Source organism: Pagrus major, chromosome 5 (assembly GCF_040436345.1).
Source record: "Pagrus major chromosome 5, Pma_NU_1.0".
Classification (NCBI taxonomy): domain Eukaryota; kingdom Metazoa; phylum Chordata; class Actinopteri; order Spariformes; family Sparidae; genus Pagrus; species Pagrus major.
Genome location: NC_133219.1, coordinates 9,611,326 through 9,629,384, shown reverse-complemented (window position 1 = coordinate 9,629,384; position 18,059 = coordinate 9,611,326). Strand labels below are relative to the sequence as shown.

The following is an 18,059-nucleotide window of genomic DNA, read 5'->3' as shown; positions in this document are numbered from 1 at the left end:
CTCGCCCTTCGTGGTGTCATCAGTTAGCAGAGCTGGGCTCGATAGCCAAGGCAGCTCCACGAGAGCAGCGATTAGACATCTCACTGATTCTCATCCCCAGCAGAGTTCACTCAAAGGTAAGCCAGTAGTTTACATCCTCAGAGACACTCGTCTTCCTCTGCCTTTGTTCTTCACCGTCTTCTGTTTTGAGAATACTGTATCTATTCGATGCTATTGGCATGGAGTGGGAGTTTCATGTCATCTCAAAATACAACAATATAAAAATGTATTTTAAAAAAAGCTACATATGCATTTCTATGCTATATAATCATGAGGAGGTATTGAGTTCATGTATTCAGGAAATGACAACCCCCTTCTCTCAGTCTCCATAGGTGTCGATGAAGAGAACACCTCCCCCTTTCCTCCCCTCCACTGACCAGCAGCCGTGACAGAGGCGCCCAGTCGGCTGCAGAGTTTATTCCAGCCGCCTGGCGTCTAAGGTGTGGTCCCAGTGGGCCGTTTTGCTGTGATCACAGCAGGCAGTGGGAGGTTAATCCCAAGAGAATGCAGGCTCAATCTCCCCCACCTCCAGCCTGCACCCAGGAGCCTCACATGCCCTCCTGTATAATGGCCCGATGGAGCTCTGTGGTCTGTCGCTGACACCTACCCAGATTTCACTTCTGCTCTGAGCTCTGGTTTTACATTTTATAAGTCCTGTAGATACATTACAGAACATAACAGAGTTGGCAGATGACCTTTTATCTCTTTTGCATAATGTAAATTAAGTAGATAAAAGAGATTTAACACAGCAACATTAAAACAATTTGAAGTATTTACCAACAGCTTTGTGTGTCCTCCAAAATATAGAAAATGAGCTGTGTCAAACCAAACCTAAATGTCATTCACCAAGGCTCATATGTTAAGTTTCCTCATTAGTATTAGTGATTAATACTAATAACATATTTTTGGAAAAAACGTGTGCCTTCCAGTATCCAACTTTGAGAATTAGCCCTGTTAAAACGCGTTTTTATATACATATAGTTTGTTCGAGCCCTGATAAATTATTTCAGATGGCAGAATATGCATCTGTTTTTCCCTGGAGTCTTTCACACATATCTGTGCGTAATTAATGTGGATTTTGACAGATGGAGAAAAAAAAAATGTCCCTGTAAGAGAGAAGGGTACATGCCACAATGTGTGAAGTGCAAGCATGGAGGGAGCCTCTTGTATTATTTGCTGCCCGTGCCAGCTGGACGAGCCAGATTCTTACAGGTAGAAATTCAAGCACTAAAATATGTGCAGAAATCATTAAAATTCTGTGCCCACCATAAGTAGGCCACTTTTTTTTTTGTTACAGTTGGAAATTAATGTGAAATGTTCTTAATGTTGTTCTAAATTTGGCTTTTGGAAAATGAAGCTTGTCCTATACAGTGTATCTCCATCCATGGTAACTTTCGTGAAATATCCAATAAAGTGCTATTCCTTTCAGTGATAATTGTGACTGGAGGTCATTTTTAATTTAAATGCTTAAAATTGCCTTTAGTCTGTGTGTGTTTGTGTGTGTGTGTATGTGTGTGCGTGCGCGTGTGTGTGCGTGCTGTTGTTTGAAACCATGTTATTTCTGAATGCATCAGGGTCTGACTTAAATATTAGTGTAACTACATTATCACAGTGTCTTTGCCTGGTAGCAAACATGTACAAATGAGGATTACAACTCTTCAGAAGGCAACAGGTCATGGTTGGTAAGCTGCCCGGGGGGGTCACTGATATAGAGTCACTTTTGACAGGCTGTGGAGGAGGCTCTATTGTTGCTGGTGTGTCTGGATGTTACCTGCAGGCACTATCACTGAGACTACAGTATTATCCTATTATTAGGCTTAGTTGTTTACGCTTATTACTGCTTGTCAGGTAGGCAGAGAATCCTTCTGAAAATGAGCATCTGCAGAAAAATACATGACTACCTCTTTATCTCATTCAAGTACATCGGCTTACGATAATTTTCAGAGGCCTTTAAGAGTGTCTTGATAGGACACAACAAACAGAAATTTAAGGTTTATGTTTACATGCGAGCATTTGATTCTATGAAATGGCACCACAGACAGCGTTGTTTGGCAGACAGTGTAAGGATGTGAGAAGCGCTGCATCTGTTTTATATGTATTAAAGCTGATATCATTATGGTCTTGCTTCAGTTGAAAGTACATATACAGTATCGTGGATTGAAACAGCCTTGATTAATGTCTCTGTTTGTAGAGGAAGTGAACAAAATAAAAAAAGCCCATCATATGGTCTGGCAGATTTTGGGCACAGGACCAGGGATGACAAATGTGCTCTCGCAATAATTCAATCTGCTCTCATAATTCTCTAACTTTTAGGGACAGACAGAATGAAGATTTTCCGGCAGTTAAGCCGCCAAGTCACCGTCCAATAACTGTGATCAAGTGTTAGTTAAGATGCTTTTTCTCTCACTTTATCTATTGACAGATTGAGGGGTACAAAGATACTGGGTAAGTGGCAGAAAGTTACTGTGAATATGTTAACGAGAGGATTTGGTCTCGGATCCAAAATGTTGTCATTTTATTGATGTCACAGTAATGATTTTAAGTTTAAGAGACAGAGCTGTACTTTTGCTATGTGTGTGCTGCAGTCGATGATTAGCATGACTGCAGAACATCGTGTATCGTTGCCTTGTTTTATTTCATGCTATTTATAACAATATTGTCTCATGTCATTTTTTTTCTTAAGCAACATTTTAGCCTTGACAGCTGAAGTTAGACTGTGTTAAGATTATGTGTCAAGCCAACAAAAGGCAAACTCAACCTTCTGTTATGAACTGGGTTTTGCCAGCTTTGCGTACAAATAAAGTGACTTTGTAAAAAACAAACCACACATTTTATGAAAAGAATAAAATTCACACTTTCACAACATTTTTTAGTTAAAGCTAAGAAAGTAAAGTGAAGCATCTCTTTTGATGTATTTAAACTAAGCATTGTTAGCTGCAGAGATGTCTGTCAAGCCGTGGGCAATGTGACGAACAAACAGCTCATGACTGCATTTAGAAAGCGAGAGGGATCAGGTACCGCTGTTGTTACTGGAACTGCCTCTGGGCCAATCACAATGTGTGTGGTACTGTCATAAAGCCCTTGTGTTAAAAGTAATAATATATATGAATCTCCTTCTGTTTGCAGAAAAAGATGTACATTCTGGTGATGGTTGACCCTGATGCTCCTAGCCGTACTAAACCAACATCTGCTTACTGGAGGCACTGGCTGGTCGTGGATATAAAGGTACAGTAAGTCTGCAATAACCTCTGCTCCCACTCAAAAACAGCCTTATGTGTTTTGGTGAGGGCGACACGGACAGCATTCGTTATTGGATTAGGAACTCAGATGCTACAAATTTATGAAGTAGTGCTGGGATTTTTTTTTTTTTACTTGAAAATTGTGCATTTTCATAATCTTGGGGTCTCACTTGGCATGTCTTGTGTTTACATCTGCACTAGGGCCGATCGCAAGGCTGAAAAATTATGAATGGTTTTTAAGCCTAACTTGGTGAAAAAAAGGATGCCAAGTTCAAAAAATGTTAATTTTTCATATCATGTATCTTGTGCAATAAATGCCTGTGACAAAAGTGTGGGTGTAAGTCTTTCTAAATGGCTGTGAAAGTTTGCAAGGCCCTGTCAGCAGCAATTTCCCTCTGCTGCAGAGAGCCTGGGACGTGTCAATGCAGGCGTGTGAGACTGAGATTGAGGAGAGCAGCATGCGAGGCACACACTCTTTCTCCCATAGAGCTCCAGTCCCTCAGCTCCCCCTCCAGTGGAGAGATCTTGGCAGAGTGTCCTCCCTTCATCTGTTCCCCCAGGCAGAGCAGCTCCCCCAATGATCCACACTTCTCCATATTTTACACCCCCGAAATGGGCACGGCTCCGATCCCCTTATTTCTCTTCATATTTCACTCCTTTTTATCCATTCGTTTGTGTGTTTTCACAGTCTTGCATTCTAACGCCAAATGCGTGTTGAGTTGTTGATTGCCTCAAATATTTGGAGGTTTGCAGACATTTTATAATCCCGCGGGAACCGGGAGATCAACCCAGTAGATTAAGACTAGTGGTCTGAAAAACAACCACACAAAGACGCTTCAGCGATGCTCCCGTTTCATTTTATAAGGCATACTCGTAGACGAAGTAAATGCCACTTTGATTTAAAGATCCAACTGTGATGTTTCTGGGATACATATATTTTAGTAAATCTTTCAGTGGGTATAAATTCAGAATTTTGTGATTCAGCTCATCGGTGCTGCGATTTAGAGATGATTTATGCAACCAAATCCCTGTTTGCCTGGAAGAATATTTACCTCATATCACTCTCATACATTAATGATATACAAAAACACAAGTAATTTCCACTTTATGAAATTACATTAGGCATCACCTTTGCTTCTTATTTTTAAGCCCATAAAGTCTGTCTGGCCATGTGACCAGCTGTGAATAAACAAATGTCTTTCAAGTGCTCAGACAGACCACATTCTCTGTAGCAATTCAATTTCCTGTCACTTGTGTGGGTGTTGACCTGCATTGCCCATGTAGGGATTGGCCAATGTGACGAGATGTTTTTCTGATTGTGACTGGTGGTTGGTCAGAAGGGTTAATGAGCCTTTTGAGTGATGCCAACCCGTAGTAGGAGGTGTTTAATTGACCAGTGTGGTGAGGTGACATCACACAACCTCAGTTTTGTTCTTTCAAGTGTTGATGTGCATGTGTTGGATTTTGTTTTAGTGCAGTTGTGATTTTACCAGCAATGAAGGCCACTTTGTGAATTGTGTGTGTGTGTGTGTGTGTGTGTGTGTGTGTGTGTGTGTGTGTGTGTATACATATATACATATATATATATATATATATATTTATATATATTTATATATATTTATATATATATGGTTGAGAAATGCTTCATCATTTGTTCTCTGTAATTTTATTTAATCTTTGTATAAAGTAAAAAGAGTGAAGTATTATCAAATAACAGGTTTAGCATTTAAATCGTTCTTTTCTGATGTTTCTTGTTTCTGATGGCAGATTGTTTTGTAAGAAAAGTATTTTCTTTAGCTGAAGTCAGAGGTCATGCTTTCAGATGTCAAATGGATCAGTGGTTTGATCCTCACTCGTCAAACAGTACGAGCTGCAGCAGCCATATTTTTTTCATATATATTCATTAGTCCAAGGTCATGCATTCTTGCCCTAGTTTGTAGATGTTTCCATAATTAGTGTGCGTTCTTTATCCGTAGCCACAGCTATGAAGGTAAAAGATTTCCTTAATTCAGCTGAGAGTGAAGTGAGGTCAGGATGGACTGAGCAACACAGCGCCATAGATTTACACTGATTCTTCAAGTGAGGTCTCATTAGAGAGGCGATGGTAACAGAACAAGGACGCACTGGACTACTCCGTGTATCTGAGACTCATCACTCACCTTGATTTGAGCTGCGTTATGTAGCTAGCTCTTCACTTGTCAAAACACGTACTGAGGATCTCCTCGCTATGTGTCAGCCACGCCAAAACCGTTTGAGAGCCTGGAATTTGTTGCCACATACTGTACAGTGCCTCTCATACATACAGTATTCATCCACAGCTACATTGTGGAGGCTTGTGTGAAGCAGAACTAAGCTTCAGCTAGCCTGATGAGAAAAGGCTTTGATTGTTGTACTTACTACACCTAGATGCACAAGCTCTGCAAACCCCTTCTAATGCTCAACACAGGTAAAACAATGATGACCCATATCAATTTCCTTAGTTATTTCATGCATGGCTGTGTGTTTCTTTGCTATATCATTTAAAATCACATGGTTTCATCATTTGATATTTCAAGTATTTATTAGACATCTTGTTTTTGATTACAACAAATCATTACTGCATGACCCATGTATACAAGTGTGATTTAAAAAGAATATATACTAATAATAATTTGTTAAAATAATTGATGCAGCAGTGATTGGTCCAAATCACATTTGTAAAACTTTAAAAAGCATAAAAAACATTCAAACATATAATATTTGAAATATGTTTGTCACTTTGTTTAATAAGCCAAATCCACCAAACCACAACACCTCACTGCCTCACTATAGTTTGTGGCAAAACAGGTAAATTAGGTCTTAAACCTACGTCGGTGCTAAGTGTTGTTAGTATATGAATGCATCAATATGCATTTTAGATGATTTAGATTTTAACCAAACATTGTGATTTGTTCTATTTTTAATTCAGTAAACAGCTACAGGAAGTACTGTTGGGGGGGCAGGGGATGTAGCTTTAGCCACGGATAGCTGTTGCTGTATCAGCAGTAAGCTTTAACCAAATTTGGCTTTTCTGTTTGGTTTTTAGCGGTTCTCCTTTCACACATTTTTGTGGCATAAAAAGAATTATATGTTTGAACAAATGTCAACAAGTCAGACTCAGGTCTTAACCAGGCTACATTTTGGCTTTGCGAGCCAAAAATGTATCAGCTCTGCAGAAGTATTGTTTGGTGTCTCATTAGTCCATGTGTGCTGGGCACCTGTATGTGTATGGTGGAATAAATAAATAACTGACTACATGTGTAGTTCATCCACTCAAGCGTCAACTCACCTTTTAAATATGCAGAATAACCACCCCACTAACTGTAAAATATCACTTTGTAATGTTCATGTCAGGTGTCAAATCTTCTATTTAACTGGGTATATAATTTATCACATCATTACTTTTGACTGCCAAGAACAATTTAGCAGTTAAGTGTAAGCTGTGTGGCTGTGTGTCTCGTCTTCTCCCACCAGCTGTCCAGTTTCTTTTAGGACTCCCATTATTAGATGCTTTATGTGCATTTTCATCGAAACTGCCCATTTTCAATGACCCCCAGAGCTACAGAAACCGTAATTTAGAATCTTCTGCAACACATTCTGTGTTTTACATCAATTATGGACAATTACCAAAATAACCATCAACAGATTGTTGTCTAGCTCTCGAAGTCGAATTCCAGATTGTGTGCCTCTCCCTCCCTCTCTCTGCTCTCCCAGAGTCTAAATCAATGCAGATGTTCCGGTATGGTCTCGCAGCGATAATTACTGTAACAAGCAAATCATTAGTATGTGAATAGAGGCAGCTTATATAAATACAGCACTGGGTGTTACTTTTACTTGTTAATACTTATTCTCTCATTATAGTTTTGGTGGTTTGTGAGTCAACATGATGCAATATGAACTTGCAAAAGAGCGCTACAGTTAAAGCTTTTCCCTGCTCTGAGAAAAGCCAAGGTGTTCATTATCTCTGTTAAATCCCATTTAAACTGCAGCATATAGCCCTAGGTTTTAATGGATTTCTTCTTACTTTTTGTAATGTATGAAGTTTCTCGGCTGAGGGTTTTTGTTTTGTCGAAAGGTGTCCGTTGTCTGAAATACATAACCTTCTCTGCACTAATGCTGTGCAGAAAAGTTAATATAAGGATAATTATTGGATTTTCGGTGCCTCAAATTATATTTTTAGTGCAATGATTCTATAAAAAATCAATTGTGCAAATATATGTGCTGTATAGTACATACCAAAGAAGCTAATGCTTTAAGGCTATCAGAGTTGTTGTCGACAATCTACATGAGATTCCTGACCCATCATGATCTGTTTTGACTGTGGTCATTCCTGTTCAATCAGTCTGGTCCTTCTTTTTCAGATTCACTTCAATAAGGCCTTTGGTTTGGAAGCCATCATATGTTTGTTAACTTCCTCTCCCTGGCTAATTGAGGAGCAGTTGGACAGTTGAGCACACATCGTACTGTGCTCATTATTATGGTGCATGAGGGATATGAATGCTTTAGCATCCATCTCTGTTGTAGCAGCTCCCAAAGGCGGACAGAGCCTGTGTTCTGCTGCTGGTCAGGCAAATACAAACAGTGAAGTATTGTGACTGTATCAGACCAGCTGGCTTTGTGTTTGTGAATTCTGCGGCCTGCCGAGATCGTCTGCTCCACACCTCAAGATGTCCTTTAACTGCAAACTATTAGGCGTGTAACTCCTTACTGCATTTCATTCCAAAAGAATAGCACTGGTGTTATTTTGTTTCTTTGTCATTGTCAGCCACTAACCTTAACAAGCCAAACACAAAACATATGTAGCATGTTGGTGTGGCTCTAGGGGTGGGTGATCTGGCGATTTTAGGTCAAGATTGATCCACAATCCACTTTTCAGGCGAATTTTAGAGATCACAGTATTTAATGTCCTCTAACTATTGTTTCCAATGCCTCATTGACAAGCAGTTCCGCGCTATGTGAACAAACCAAGAGAGTGATGTAGCCAACCAGATGGATAGTCAAGGTGTAAATCGACAGTTTCATCAAGATATGATACGATATCGATGCTCTGGACAACAAAACGATATTTGCCAATGTCACAAAGTCTGCTACCATACAATTTCGATTTGATTCATTTCAGTCTATGGACTTTTCCTCTACTCATAGTTTAACAAATTACACTTAACTCCACTTTTACGTTTTCTTTACTCACCATTGGTTTAAGTCGCTGCATCTCCTGACAGAACTCCATGTACGTTTTTACATCCAAGCATTTTTAAAACAAAGCAGCTAGTAGCGATAACAATAAGTTAGTGGTCTGCTGAGTGAGATGTTAGTAAAGTAAATATCCTCATGGCCTTGTTCTTGGCTGCTTGCCTTGATCCGCCTGGTGCTAGTACTGTGTCAATGTTTAGAGAGGAAGTGCGATTGGAAGGAAAAGGTGACACAGATGTGCCATGGGAATTTCAAAATAAAGGCATATCCTAAACATGATTATACAGATCGATGGTTTCACTTTTCATTAATGGTGTTGGTTTGTTAATGATTAAATCGATATAGCTGTCCAGATCGGATCCTTACACCCCTAATGGCTATGCTGAGTAGAAAACATAACTTCACCTCCTTGGGTGACGTTTATACAATACAATGTGAGTTATAGCTCGCAACATGGTTGTGTTTTGATAGTTCAAATTTATAGGCTATTTAAGTCTAGCTGTTTTCTACAGGGCATTTTTAAATTTGAGATAAAAGATTGCAATTTAGATTTTGGATTGTGATGGCGATTCAATAAAACTTGATATTTTTCGGCCAGATCTCCAACCCTTACCTAGCTTTGTTTAATGACGAAAGACTGTGTGTCAAGCATTCTAACGATATGGCTCTTTTATTGGTAGTTCGTGTTTTTAGGAACAACAATAGTTCATGTCTCAGAGGAATAAGTTATATGAGGTTTTTTAGTAATACCAGTACAAAACAATAAACACTTCCTCTTTGTTTTCTCACAGAAACATTTCTGCATACACACTGAGTGACTAGACTATATGTTTTTATCTTGTTAAGTTACAGTTGATGTCAGGTTCTGCAAAAACAGTCACAGTCACCAATCATTAGTATCTGAGCAGCAGCAAATGATGGTACTGAGTGTTGAAATCACATCTTTAACCTCTGCAATAGCCTAAGAGTTTGTTTTAGCAAAATACATCTCCAATATTGCAAATAAACATACATAATTGCATTGTTCTTTATCCTGTAATTATCCGTTCTGTGGCATGTAACGATTTTAAGTGTTTATTTTTGACAGACAGCTGCCCCCATATGGAAGCCAAAAACAATTTCCCAAAGGCCAGGCGAACCATAGCTAGCTTCATTGTGAGAACAAAGAACCATTGGTATTATTCATAATTAAACTCTTATTGTGTACTCTGCTGAATATTTCCATTCTTCTGCCTCTCTTCTGCTCACTCTCGTTTCCCCTCTCGGTACTTTGCACCTCGTGCTGGGAACATCTGTCTGGCGTCAGAGTGGAGCCTGGCTGTGCAGATTGGAGCAGGTAGAGGAGCACATTGTAGCCCAGCTAATGATGAGAGTGTCTGCCCTCTCTCTTGGAGGAGACGCAAGCTGCTGCTTCACGCTCGCTCACTCCACTCATACGCCCAGGGAAACAGATTTCCAAACATATGCAGTATGTTTTTAATCCAGTTGAGCACTTCATTTCCCAGCAAACACAAATAACCTTACGGGACATCCATATCTTATGACAAGGGGGTGGGCGCAAAGGAATTGAACAATTTTCCTTTTTAATGTGATTTTTTTTTCCCTCCAAAGTTGCTAAACATGCTCATAACCCAGGTTAACAGTTTGCTTGTTTATGGTTTCACAAACTTTTACACAGACGTGCCTCCTGGCTTCAAGTCATATGAAGCAACTTTATCCAATCTAAACTCAACTCGATGCACCTGTCGTCATCCTTTGTTTAAACTTAAACTGACAGCATAAACGTGTGTTCTTTTTGTGAAGTGCCATAAAGAATTTGAACAGATTGTTGTCAATAATGTATATGTGAGAAGCAAGTAAATTAAGCACTTGTTTACTGTACGTGATTATAATTAAGAGTTGTGGCGGAACTTAAAGAAAGTGTTGTACGAGTTGAGAGAGAAGTCAGAAAACAACAACTATTTTGTATTGTACTTTTGTTATAATGCAGCTTGAATTAGTTTGTGCCTGATAAAGTTTACATGCAGGTCATTCATCTTTTTTTCATACTGATCTGAAACCTCCCTTGTTACAAGTCAACAATAGCCCCTTAACATGGAGGCCCAGCTGGAGGTGCTTAACATTTAGAGCGGTGCTCATCCTGCTGTCAGCTACAGCCAGACAAATGTCAGAGGTGGTACTACATGGAGTTCAGCTTTTTGGAAGTCATTCCCTCGCTAAATCTCATCAGACTCTCCTCACAGCCTCTCAGCCAGATTAGGATGCTAGTGTTTGTTAGTTTGGCTTTTTTAGCTTTAGCGTGTTTTGGTTTTTTTTTAGCTTTTGGAGTGAGGCCTTTTTCTAATGTTGTCCATGTTTGTAAGTATGTGGTGTCTAGGGATGGGAATCGAGGACCGGTTCCAAATTGTCCAATTCATTAGAATTGTCTGCCTCTGAGCTTATCAGTTCATTTTATTGGTGCCGGCATGTTTCTCTGACAGTTGCGCATTGCAAAACAAATCAAACTTGTGCGTCTACACTGCTGGAAACTCGCAACAAGAAGGCGTCATAGCAGGGAGGAAGGAACAGTCCAAGTGTTGCTTAATTTCAATAAGAAAGATGACAACAGTGGTAGTTGTAATGTCTGTAAAATGATATCTGCAAGGAAACACCAGAAATATGCTGAAGCATCTCTCTACGCAACACAGCTTAAATTTCAGTGATGCTATAATTTGCTCGATGCAAAGTGCCTCTGCTTCCCAGCCAAAGCCGCACGTCCATTACTGATCCTATGTTATAATATCATTGGCACCATGCAGGCCGATTTAGCACTTTTTTCCCTCACAGAAAATTCATGAGGGAACAGTACGGGAATTGATAATGAATTGAGCCGATAAACAGCATCTATAATGGTCTTTGGAACTATAAAATCTCATTAATTTCCATCCATAATGCCGTCTGCACCCATGTATTTGTGTTCATGTGTGAGAGAGTTTAAAAGAGGCTTATAGAACAGGAACCAGTGACTTGTGTGACATGCCCACTTCATACTTGTCACTGTGGCTGTGTCCCTATCACTCCGCTACACCCAGACACCCCCTGGTCTTGTGTATAAACGGCCTGTAATAATCCTATCGATCTCATCTTACTTGCAGCTTATTAACAAACAGGTTCTTCTTCAGTGTGGGCTGCTGCTCTCACTGTTCTCCGCCACCTAAAGGGAGAATTACATAAGAATCCTCCGCTCAATTGTCAGCTCCATCCCCCGTCCACATACACATATACACACTCACACACACACGATGCTGTAGCTGATAACCTACCAAGCCTCTTGCCTTCTCTATAACAACTGACCTCCCTGCTTTGGTTGCCGTGGTGAGATGATTGAGGAGGTTTCACTGCATGAAGAACGTGAGCTGCTTTGGTTTCCTATCAGAAGCCGTGAATGGTGTTTGAGCGAGGTAACAATCATCCATAAATTATTCTTTTCGCATGTTGCCTAATAGTTTTTTTCTAGGAAACCTAATTCACATTGACTTCACCACGTGAGCTTTACCACGTGAATTTAGTCTCAGAGAGAGAGAAATTCATAAAACATTTTTGTTTTATTTAAAGACATAGGCTTACTGTGTGTTAGTGTGCTACATTAATGTTTACCCTGCACACTGTCCTGGATATATCACGATTACTCTCCAAGAAAACAAGGACAACCTGGAAAGCCCTTTTTGATCCAGTCTGTCACACTATAGCCTAGAAGGGTAAAAAAAAGGAACAGATTGGACCTTCTCCATGCAAATGCAGTTTAAAAACCAGTAGCTCTGCACACATAAAGGCGCTTCTTTTAATATGTGCCCCCTTTCTTCACACCCACGACCATTGTGTATAAAATCCTGTTTTTCCTGAAAAGATTTCTAGTCGCAGCCGCAGACAATGTTCCCCCACACAAGCTGTCGTCTTTGTCATACCCCCCCCTCCCCACCTCCCCTCCAATCCAGTCAGTAAAGCAGGATCTCTGGCAGTCGGCCCTGCGTGCAAATTCATGTGTTTCGCCGTACAGGTGGGGGGCTTGCCGGAATCTGCCTACCTGTTCCCCTGTAAACGGGTCAATTTTGACAGACATGGATGGGTGGGGGGGGGGGGGGGGGGCACGGAAACGAGAGGGGCGGGTAAATGAACAAATGTCAGGGTTAGTGGGGGGTTGCCGGGGCCATGGCTGTGGAAAATGCTTCCTCTCAGGGGTGTCTCCAGATAGGGTACGGTGAAGGGGAGTGAAGCCTGCTGATAAAAACAACTCACTAACAATTATGCTCACCTAAAATAGCCCTTACTTAAGTATATAGCATGCTTGCCAGTTAATTGTACACAGAAACAAAGACTTCACAAAAGACCTCCAGCAGCCAATGTATTTTCTTGTATTTTGGCATGATAATTAAGTGTGACAGCTATGAATGCAAAGTTGGCAGATATTATAGTGGCCTGTCTAACTCTACATACTGATTTGTTTGTATTCCAAAAGTTATAATGAACTATAAAATTAGAAGAGTACAGTATAGTGCAAAGAGCTATATTGTATAATGAACAAACAATTAATAATTCTGTACTCACACGCCAAAAACACTAACATCTACCATGTTTGCACAAATAACACTGAAAATACTCTGTCCTTCATTGTTACCAAAGCTTGCTGCTGGAGGTTTGATAGAAACTGGAAAACAGAGCTCTGCTTTATGAATATTTAATAATAATTCCTATTTTTGTGAGTTTTTTTAAGTACTTGACAATTACAAAAATTGTCCATTCTGTGCAGATTATAGCCCATGTTTGTTTCTAACCAAGCAACTGACTGCATGGGATTTAATGACAGCGTTCCTAATATGCTCAGAAGATAATGCTTTTCATAATGGCAAGCGAGAAGCCACTATCAGTACAATGCGTTCAGTCGAAGCCAATATTTTATCCGTGTTGCACTTGAATAATTTGTGTACGATTGCTGCATTTCATCTGAATTGTTCTCTGGATTTGTTCAACTTGTTCTTATTGATATGCTGTAGGACTAACAACCATAAAATCTACTAAGACCTCTGATCTGTACTATTGACCATTATCATAGCCAAGAGGTTTGTTACAATGTGGTATTTTTATGCTACAGTTGGTGTGAAACCTGTTTACATTCCAGGGTGCTGTATAGTTCACTTCTCTCCGCAGCTCAGTCGGATTCCAATGCACTGTATAGATTTCTTTCAGCTGATGAAATTAAAAAGACAGCAGTGTGTGTGTGGTGTGCCTTCAAGCAACGCGATTTGCCTGTGAGTTCACGATACGGGTTGAGAGGGGAGTTCCTTTGGGGGGGATTAAATAGCTCCCTCTCTTCCTTCCCTCCTCCCGTGCCCTCCATACTTGCAGAACACAAACAGCTTGCAGGGCTGTGCAGTACTTGTACATGTTTGCCACAGTGCTGCTCACAGGTAACAATAAGCCAAGGTCAAAGGTTAAGAGGGATTGTGGAGCTCGGATTCTTGTGTGTTCCTCTGGCAAACATTGTGCACACAGGCACAGGAAATAGTGCCCATAGTATCGCTGGGAGAAAGAAAGATTGAGAGACAGGGAGAGCGAGTTGGCTCGGAAGAGAGGGGGTATCAAAACGAACAAGACCAGGGCCGGTTTCATGGAGATATGTTGGACTGGCCTATAGGTTAGGGCAATCTTAGTTTTGCTCTTAGACTAGTCTAATACCTGTTAGAGAGCAGCTCAAAAATAGATACTGATATTAAGCTTAAAAAGAGCCAAGAGTGTTCTTTCCATCGCAACAATCACATAGACTGTCCTGAGACAAAACATTACAGGATTGGTGGTTTTTGAAACCATTTAAAATGACCCATGTTTATTGGACCGCCTTAAAGGAGGGCAAAAAATAACTGTATGGAAAGTGTTTGAATTTAGTCGCTGTTCTTGTAGGTGTAAGAGTGTCTTTTAGCCAAGAAAGCAATCTTTCCAGATCCTGAACTTATAACTTAACTATGGCGTTTTCTGATCTGTTTGTAAGAGCTAATTAAATGCACCCCAATGTTAGAAAACATCTATCTTCATTTAATTCTGATTATCTACATGACCTATAGGAACACATGAGACCAATAGCAAGAAGATTGGCTATTTCTGTACAATTAATAGTCATTTTTAATGCCTGTCGCCAGGTCAGATTCAGTCAAGTCAAAATAAAAACTATTTTTTATCACGGAGTGCTGAGCATGAATTGAGGAGTCTGAGAAAAGAAGCTGCTCAACCTTGTTGTCTTTTGTCCAAAGGGGCCACCAGAATTAACAGAAATGATTGTAGATTGTAGATCTTGCAGTAGTTTTAAGTAAAAATAGCAATACTAAGATGTAAAAATGCTCCATTATATGCCCTGTATTCATTTACGTTTTAAAGCATAACTAGCATCAAAGTAAGTGTCAAAAGTCATTTAATGTGCAGCATTATGGTCCGTTTTTGCATTTGATTCTGATAATATAAGCATATAACTGCAGGTACATGCACATGTATCATAACAAGCATTTTGATGTTGTAGATGGTCAGATTGGCGTTCATTTTAACAATTAAAAATATTGTAATTTAATCTGTACTCATGCATCATATTTCATACACTGATCATATTTTTTATTTGAAAAATCTTGATCTGAAAGGTTACTGGTAACAGTAGTAGCTAAAAGAAATGTAGTCATATGAAGTAGCAGAAATGAGGGTTGCAACTAACAATTATTTTCATTATCCCTTAATCTGACGATTATTTTCACAATTAATTGTAAATCTCAATTTAATGTGGGAAGAAAAGGGGAAAAGTGCTCATCAGAATCTCCCCAAACCAAAAGTGATCAAATTCAAATTACTTGTTTTGTCCAACCAACAATCTAAAACTCAAGGACTCCGTATTTGCTGTCATAAATGACAAAGAAAAGCATCAAATCCCTTCATTTAAGAAGCTGGAAAAAACTGACTGCTTTAAAACTGAAAACTGAAATGATTACTTTTTTTAAGTAGTAGGCAACAAATTCTGTTTTGATTGACTTATCAATTAATTGAGTATTCGGTTACACTTAGTTAAGTAATGAAGTCCTCAAAATTATCTGGTGCTATATACATGTATAACTATAAGTGCATTACGTTCCATAGATACCTTAAATAATCCATCTCTTTAGCAAAGTGGTATCAGAAAACGTGTCATTTATTAATCCAATTACAAGTTTTGTTATGATGAAGAGTTATGAAGGGTCAGTTAATCATCAGTGTCACTGGCTGACAAGAAAAGAGATGAAAAGTTGCTGAAGATGCTTTGAAATGAATTAAAATGAATGTGTATTGTTGTGAAATGCCTCTTAATTATAAGACTTATTTGTCTTTGTGACTAAAACTAGTCATATTCACCCAGATCCATCCATATACACAAAGATCGTTGAAAACTACCTAGTTCTGAGCGAATGATGGACTTGGATGTCTCTCTGAACTCTGACTGTTGGTTAGATTTAAGCCATAGTGAAAGTCTGTCTTTGTGAAACCAGATCCCTGCCTCCGTCAGCCTCTTTGAATGGGAGGGAGATTATCCATTTAATCTCTTAATCAGGCACACTGTATACATAGTTGGTCCTGTGCCTAAAACCTCTGTCCTGATCAGATGTATCATAGCCACCTTTTGGGATGATTCCCTCTAACCCACAGACTAATTCAGGTTAGCGCTGACACTGTTACTCATGTTCCTCTCCAGCTGTCAGTATATTATACCCTCGGTGCCCTGTTAAAATGAAACCCAGACCAATGGTGCATAAAACCGAATGTGGAAATATGTAGATTTTAAAGTACAGCTTTTTAAAATCCCTCATTCCCACAAATGTATTCAGGATAAAGGCAGATGTTTCATAACATCAGGTTACTGTACATTTTGCACAGTATATGTTCCCCAAAAGTAGGAATTAATAATGAAGATGCTTTTTGGCCTGAAATTGCTATTCAAACAATTATGTACTTAGTTTCTTCCAACAAATGCATTCCACATTATTGTTTTGCCTCATAGCAAAGCACCCAAAAGACTAAAACCTTTCATTTCAGCAAAGGCCGCTATTGGTCACCGTCAATAAAAGCATAAAAGCATTTATTTCCCACGTTTGTCAAATTAACAGCATACTCCATCTCCCATAGGACTTGTAAGGTTCATTAACCTTTCTGTGAAGTGGGACAGGTTTCCAGCAGTTACCATAACCTCTGTCTCGCTCCTGCCTCAATTATAATAGAAGAATTAAACATCCAGCGATTCAAAACAGTAATGCTGCCTCTTAAATCCCTTTGTACCAGCTCTCAGTTGTTAATGACTAAAGACACTGAATGAACTATAGAGTTATCAACAGATGTAACCGCGGACAGAAGCATATCAAATGGCTACTCTTAACAGCGGGGATTAGTGACTATACATGTACAGTTTTTGTTTGATGGCCAGATTTTACTGTTTTTAAAATTATAATTATTCAGTTTTTAAATGCTAAATTGCCTTTGTTTTCCATGAATTACACAGTATTGGATTAATGGTGCATTAAACAGTTATTATTTAATTGGAAAATTATGCCACATCTGTGTGTAAACCCTTGTGGCTGTTTATCGGTTTATTAATCATTGCAAATTGTAGAATTTTTCACCAAAATTTTGCCGTCTAGTTGCGCCGTGGCCCACCTTCCTTCCAAAGTCAAAAGAATAGACTGACCTTGAACTAATTAAGTGGTCAATTACACGCCTGTTGATCTCTTCTAATTTCTTGATAATTACATTAATTGTGAGCAAAGAGTTCGTTCTCTTGTCCACCTACTCCTTACCCTCCTTCATCCTCCGCCTCTTCCTCTCACTTCTCTTTCTACTCCTCCTCCATGCCTGGGCCCACAAGGTTTCCATTCTCATTTATTTTGTGTCAGCGTTCACTCTTCAAAAAACAATTTTAATTCTATGCCATTTTAATAAGCTTAATCTTCCCACCCCCTTACATCTCCCCCATTCTCTCATGTATTAATCAAAATCCAGCACGTGCCTGGATGTATTTGTAGGCATACAGCTCCATTATAACCTATCAATTGAGTATTGCCATGGGTTTATGGTCTTACCGCCGGAAACTGCTGTAGCCATGGAGCAGTGAGGCCTCCTGTTTCTGTGTGCGTGTCTTCTGATGCTAGTCGTAGGCAAGCTCAGGCTGGGATTTTCCAGTGCCACCCCCGTTAGTGGGAAGCCCTATATGGGGACATGTCAGCGCCTTGTTTGCTTGTTGTGCTGATGAAGCTGGGGGTGGGGCGAGTGGGCAGCCTTGTTCAGGTTCCAGGATTCCCTTCAAATGAGTCAGCCAGCCCCCACTCAAACTGACTGTTACCTTGGGAACTCATGCTTGGGCTTCCCTCAACACTACTTAAGTACAGACTCATCAGCACCCATACTCACAAACACACACAGGAGCTGTAAGGACTCGGAAGCAGCACTCAGGTTGGATGAAAATTACCTCATTAAAAGACTGTCGCTTTGGCCTGTACTCTGGCCTGTTAGGCCCAATCTGCTCCTTGAGAATAAGAT

At 39.7% G+C, this 18,059-nt stretch overlaps 1 protein-coding gene across 1 annotated transcript in view; it reads left to right on the top strand.

Annotated features, from left to right (window-relative positions):
* LOC140995477 (phosphatidylethanolamine-binding protein 4) overlaps positions 1 to 18,059 on the top strand; it is a 62,464-nt gene that overhangs the window by 22,819 nt on the left and 21,586 nt on the right. Inside the window, exon 4 of the mRNA XM_073465479.1 lies at positions 3,166 to 3,264. Within this exon, the coding sequence (XP_073321580.1) occupies positions 3,166 to 3,264 (99 nt within the window). The remainder of the gene's footprint in view (positions 1 to 3,165; positions 3,265 to 18,059) is intronic.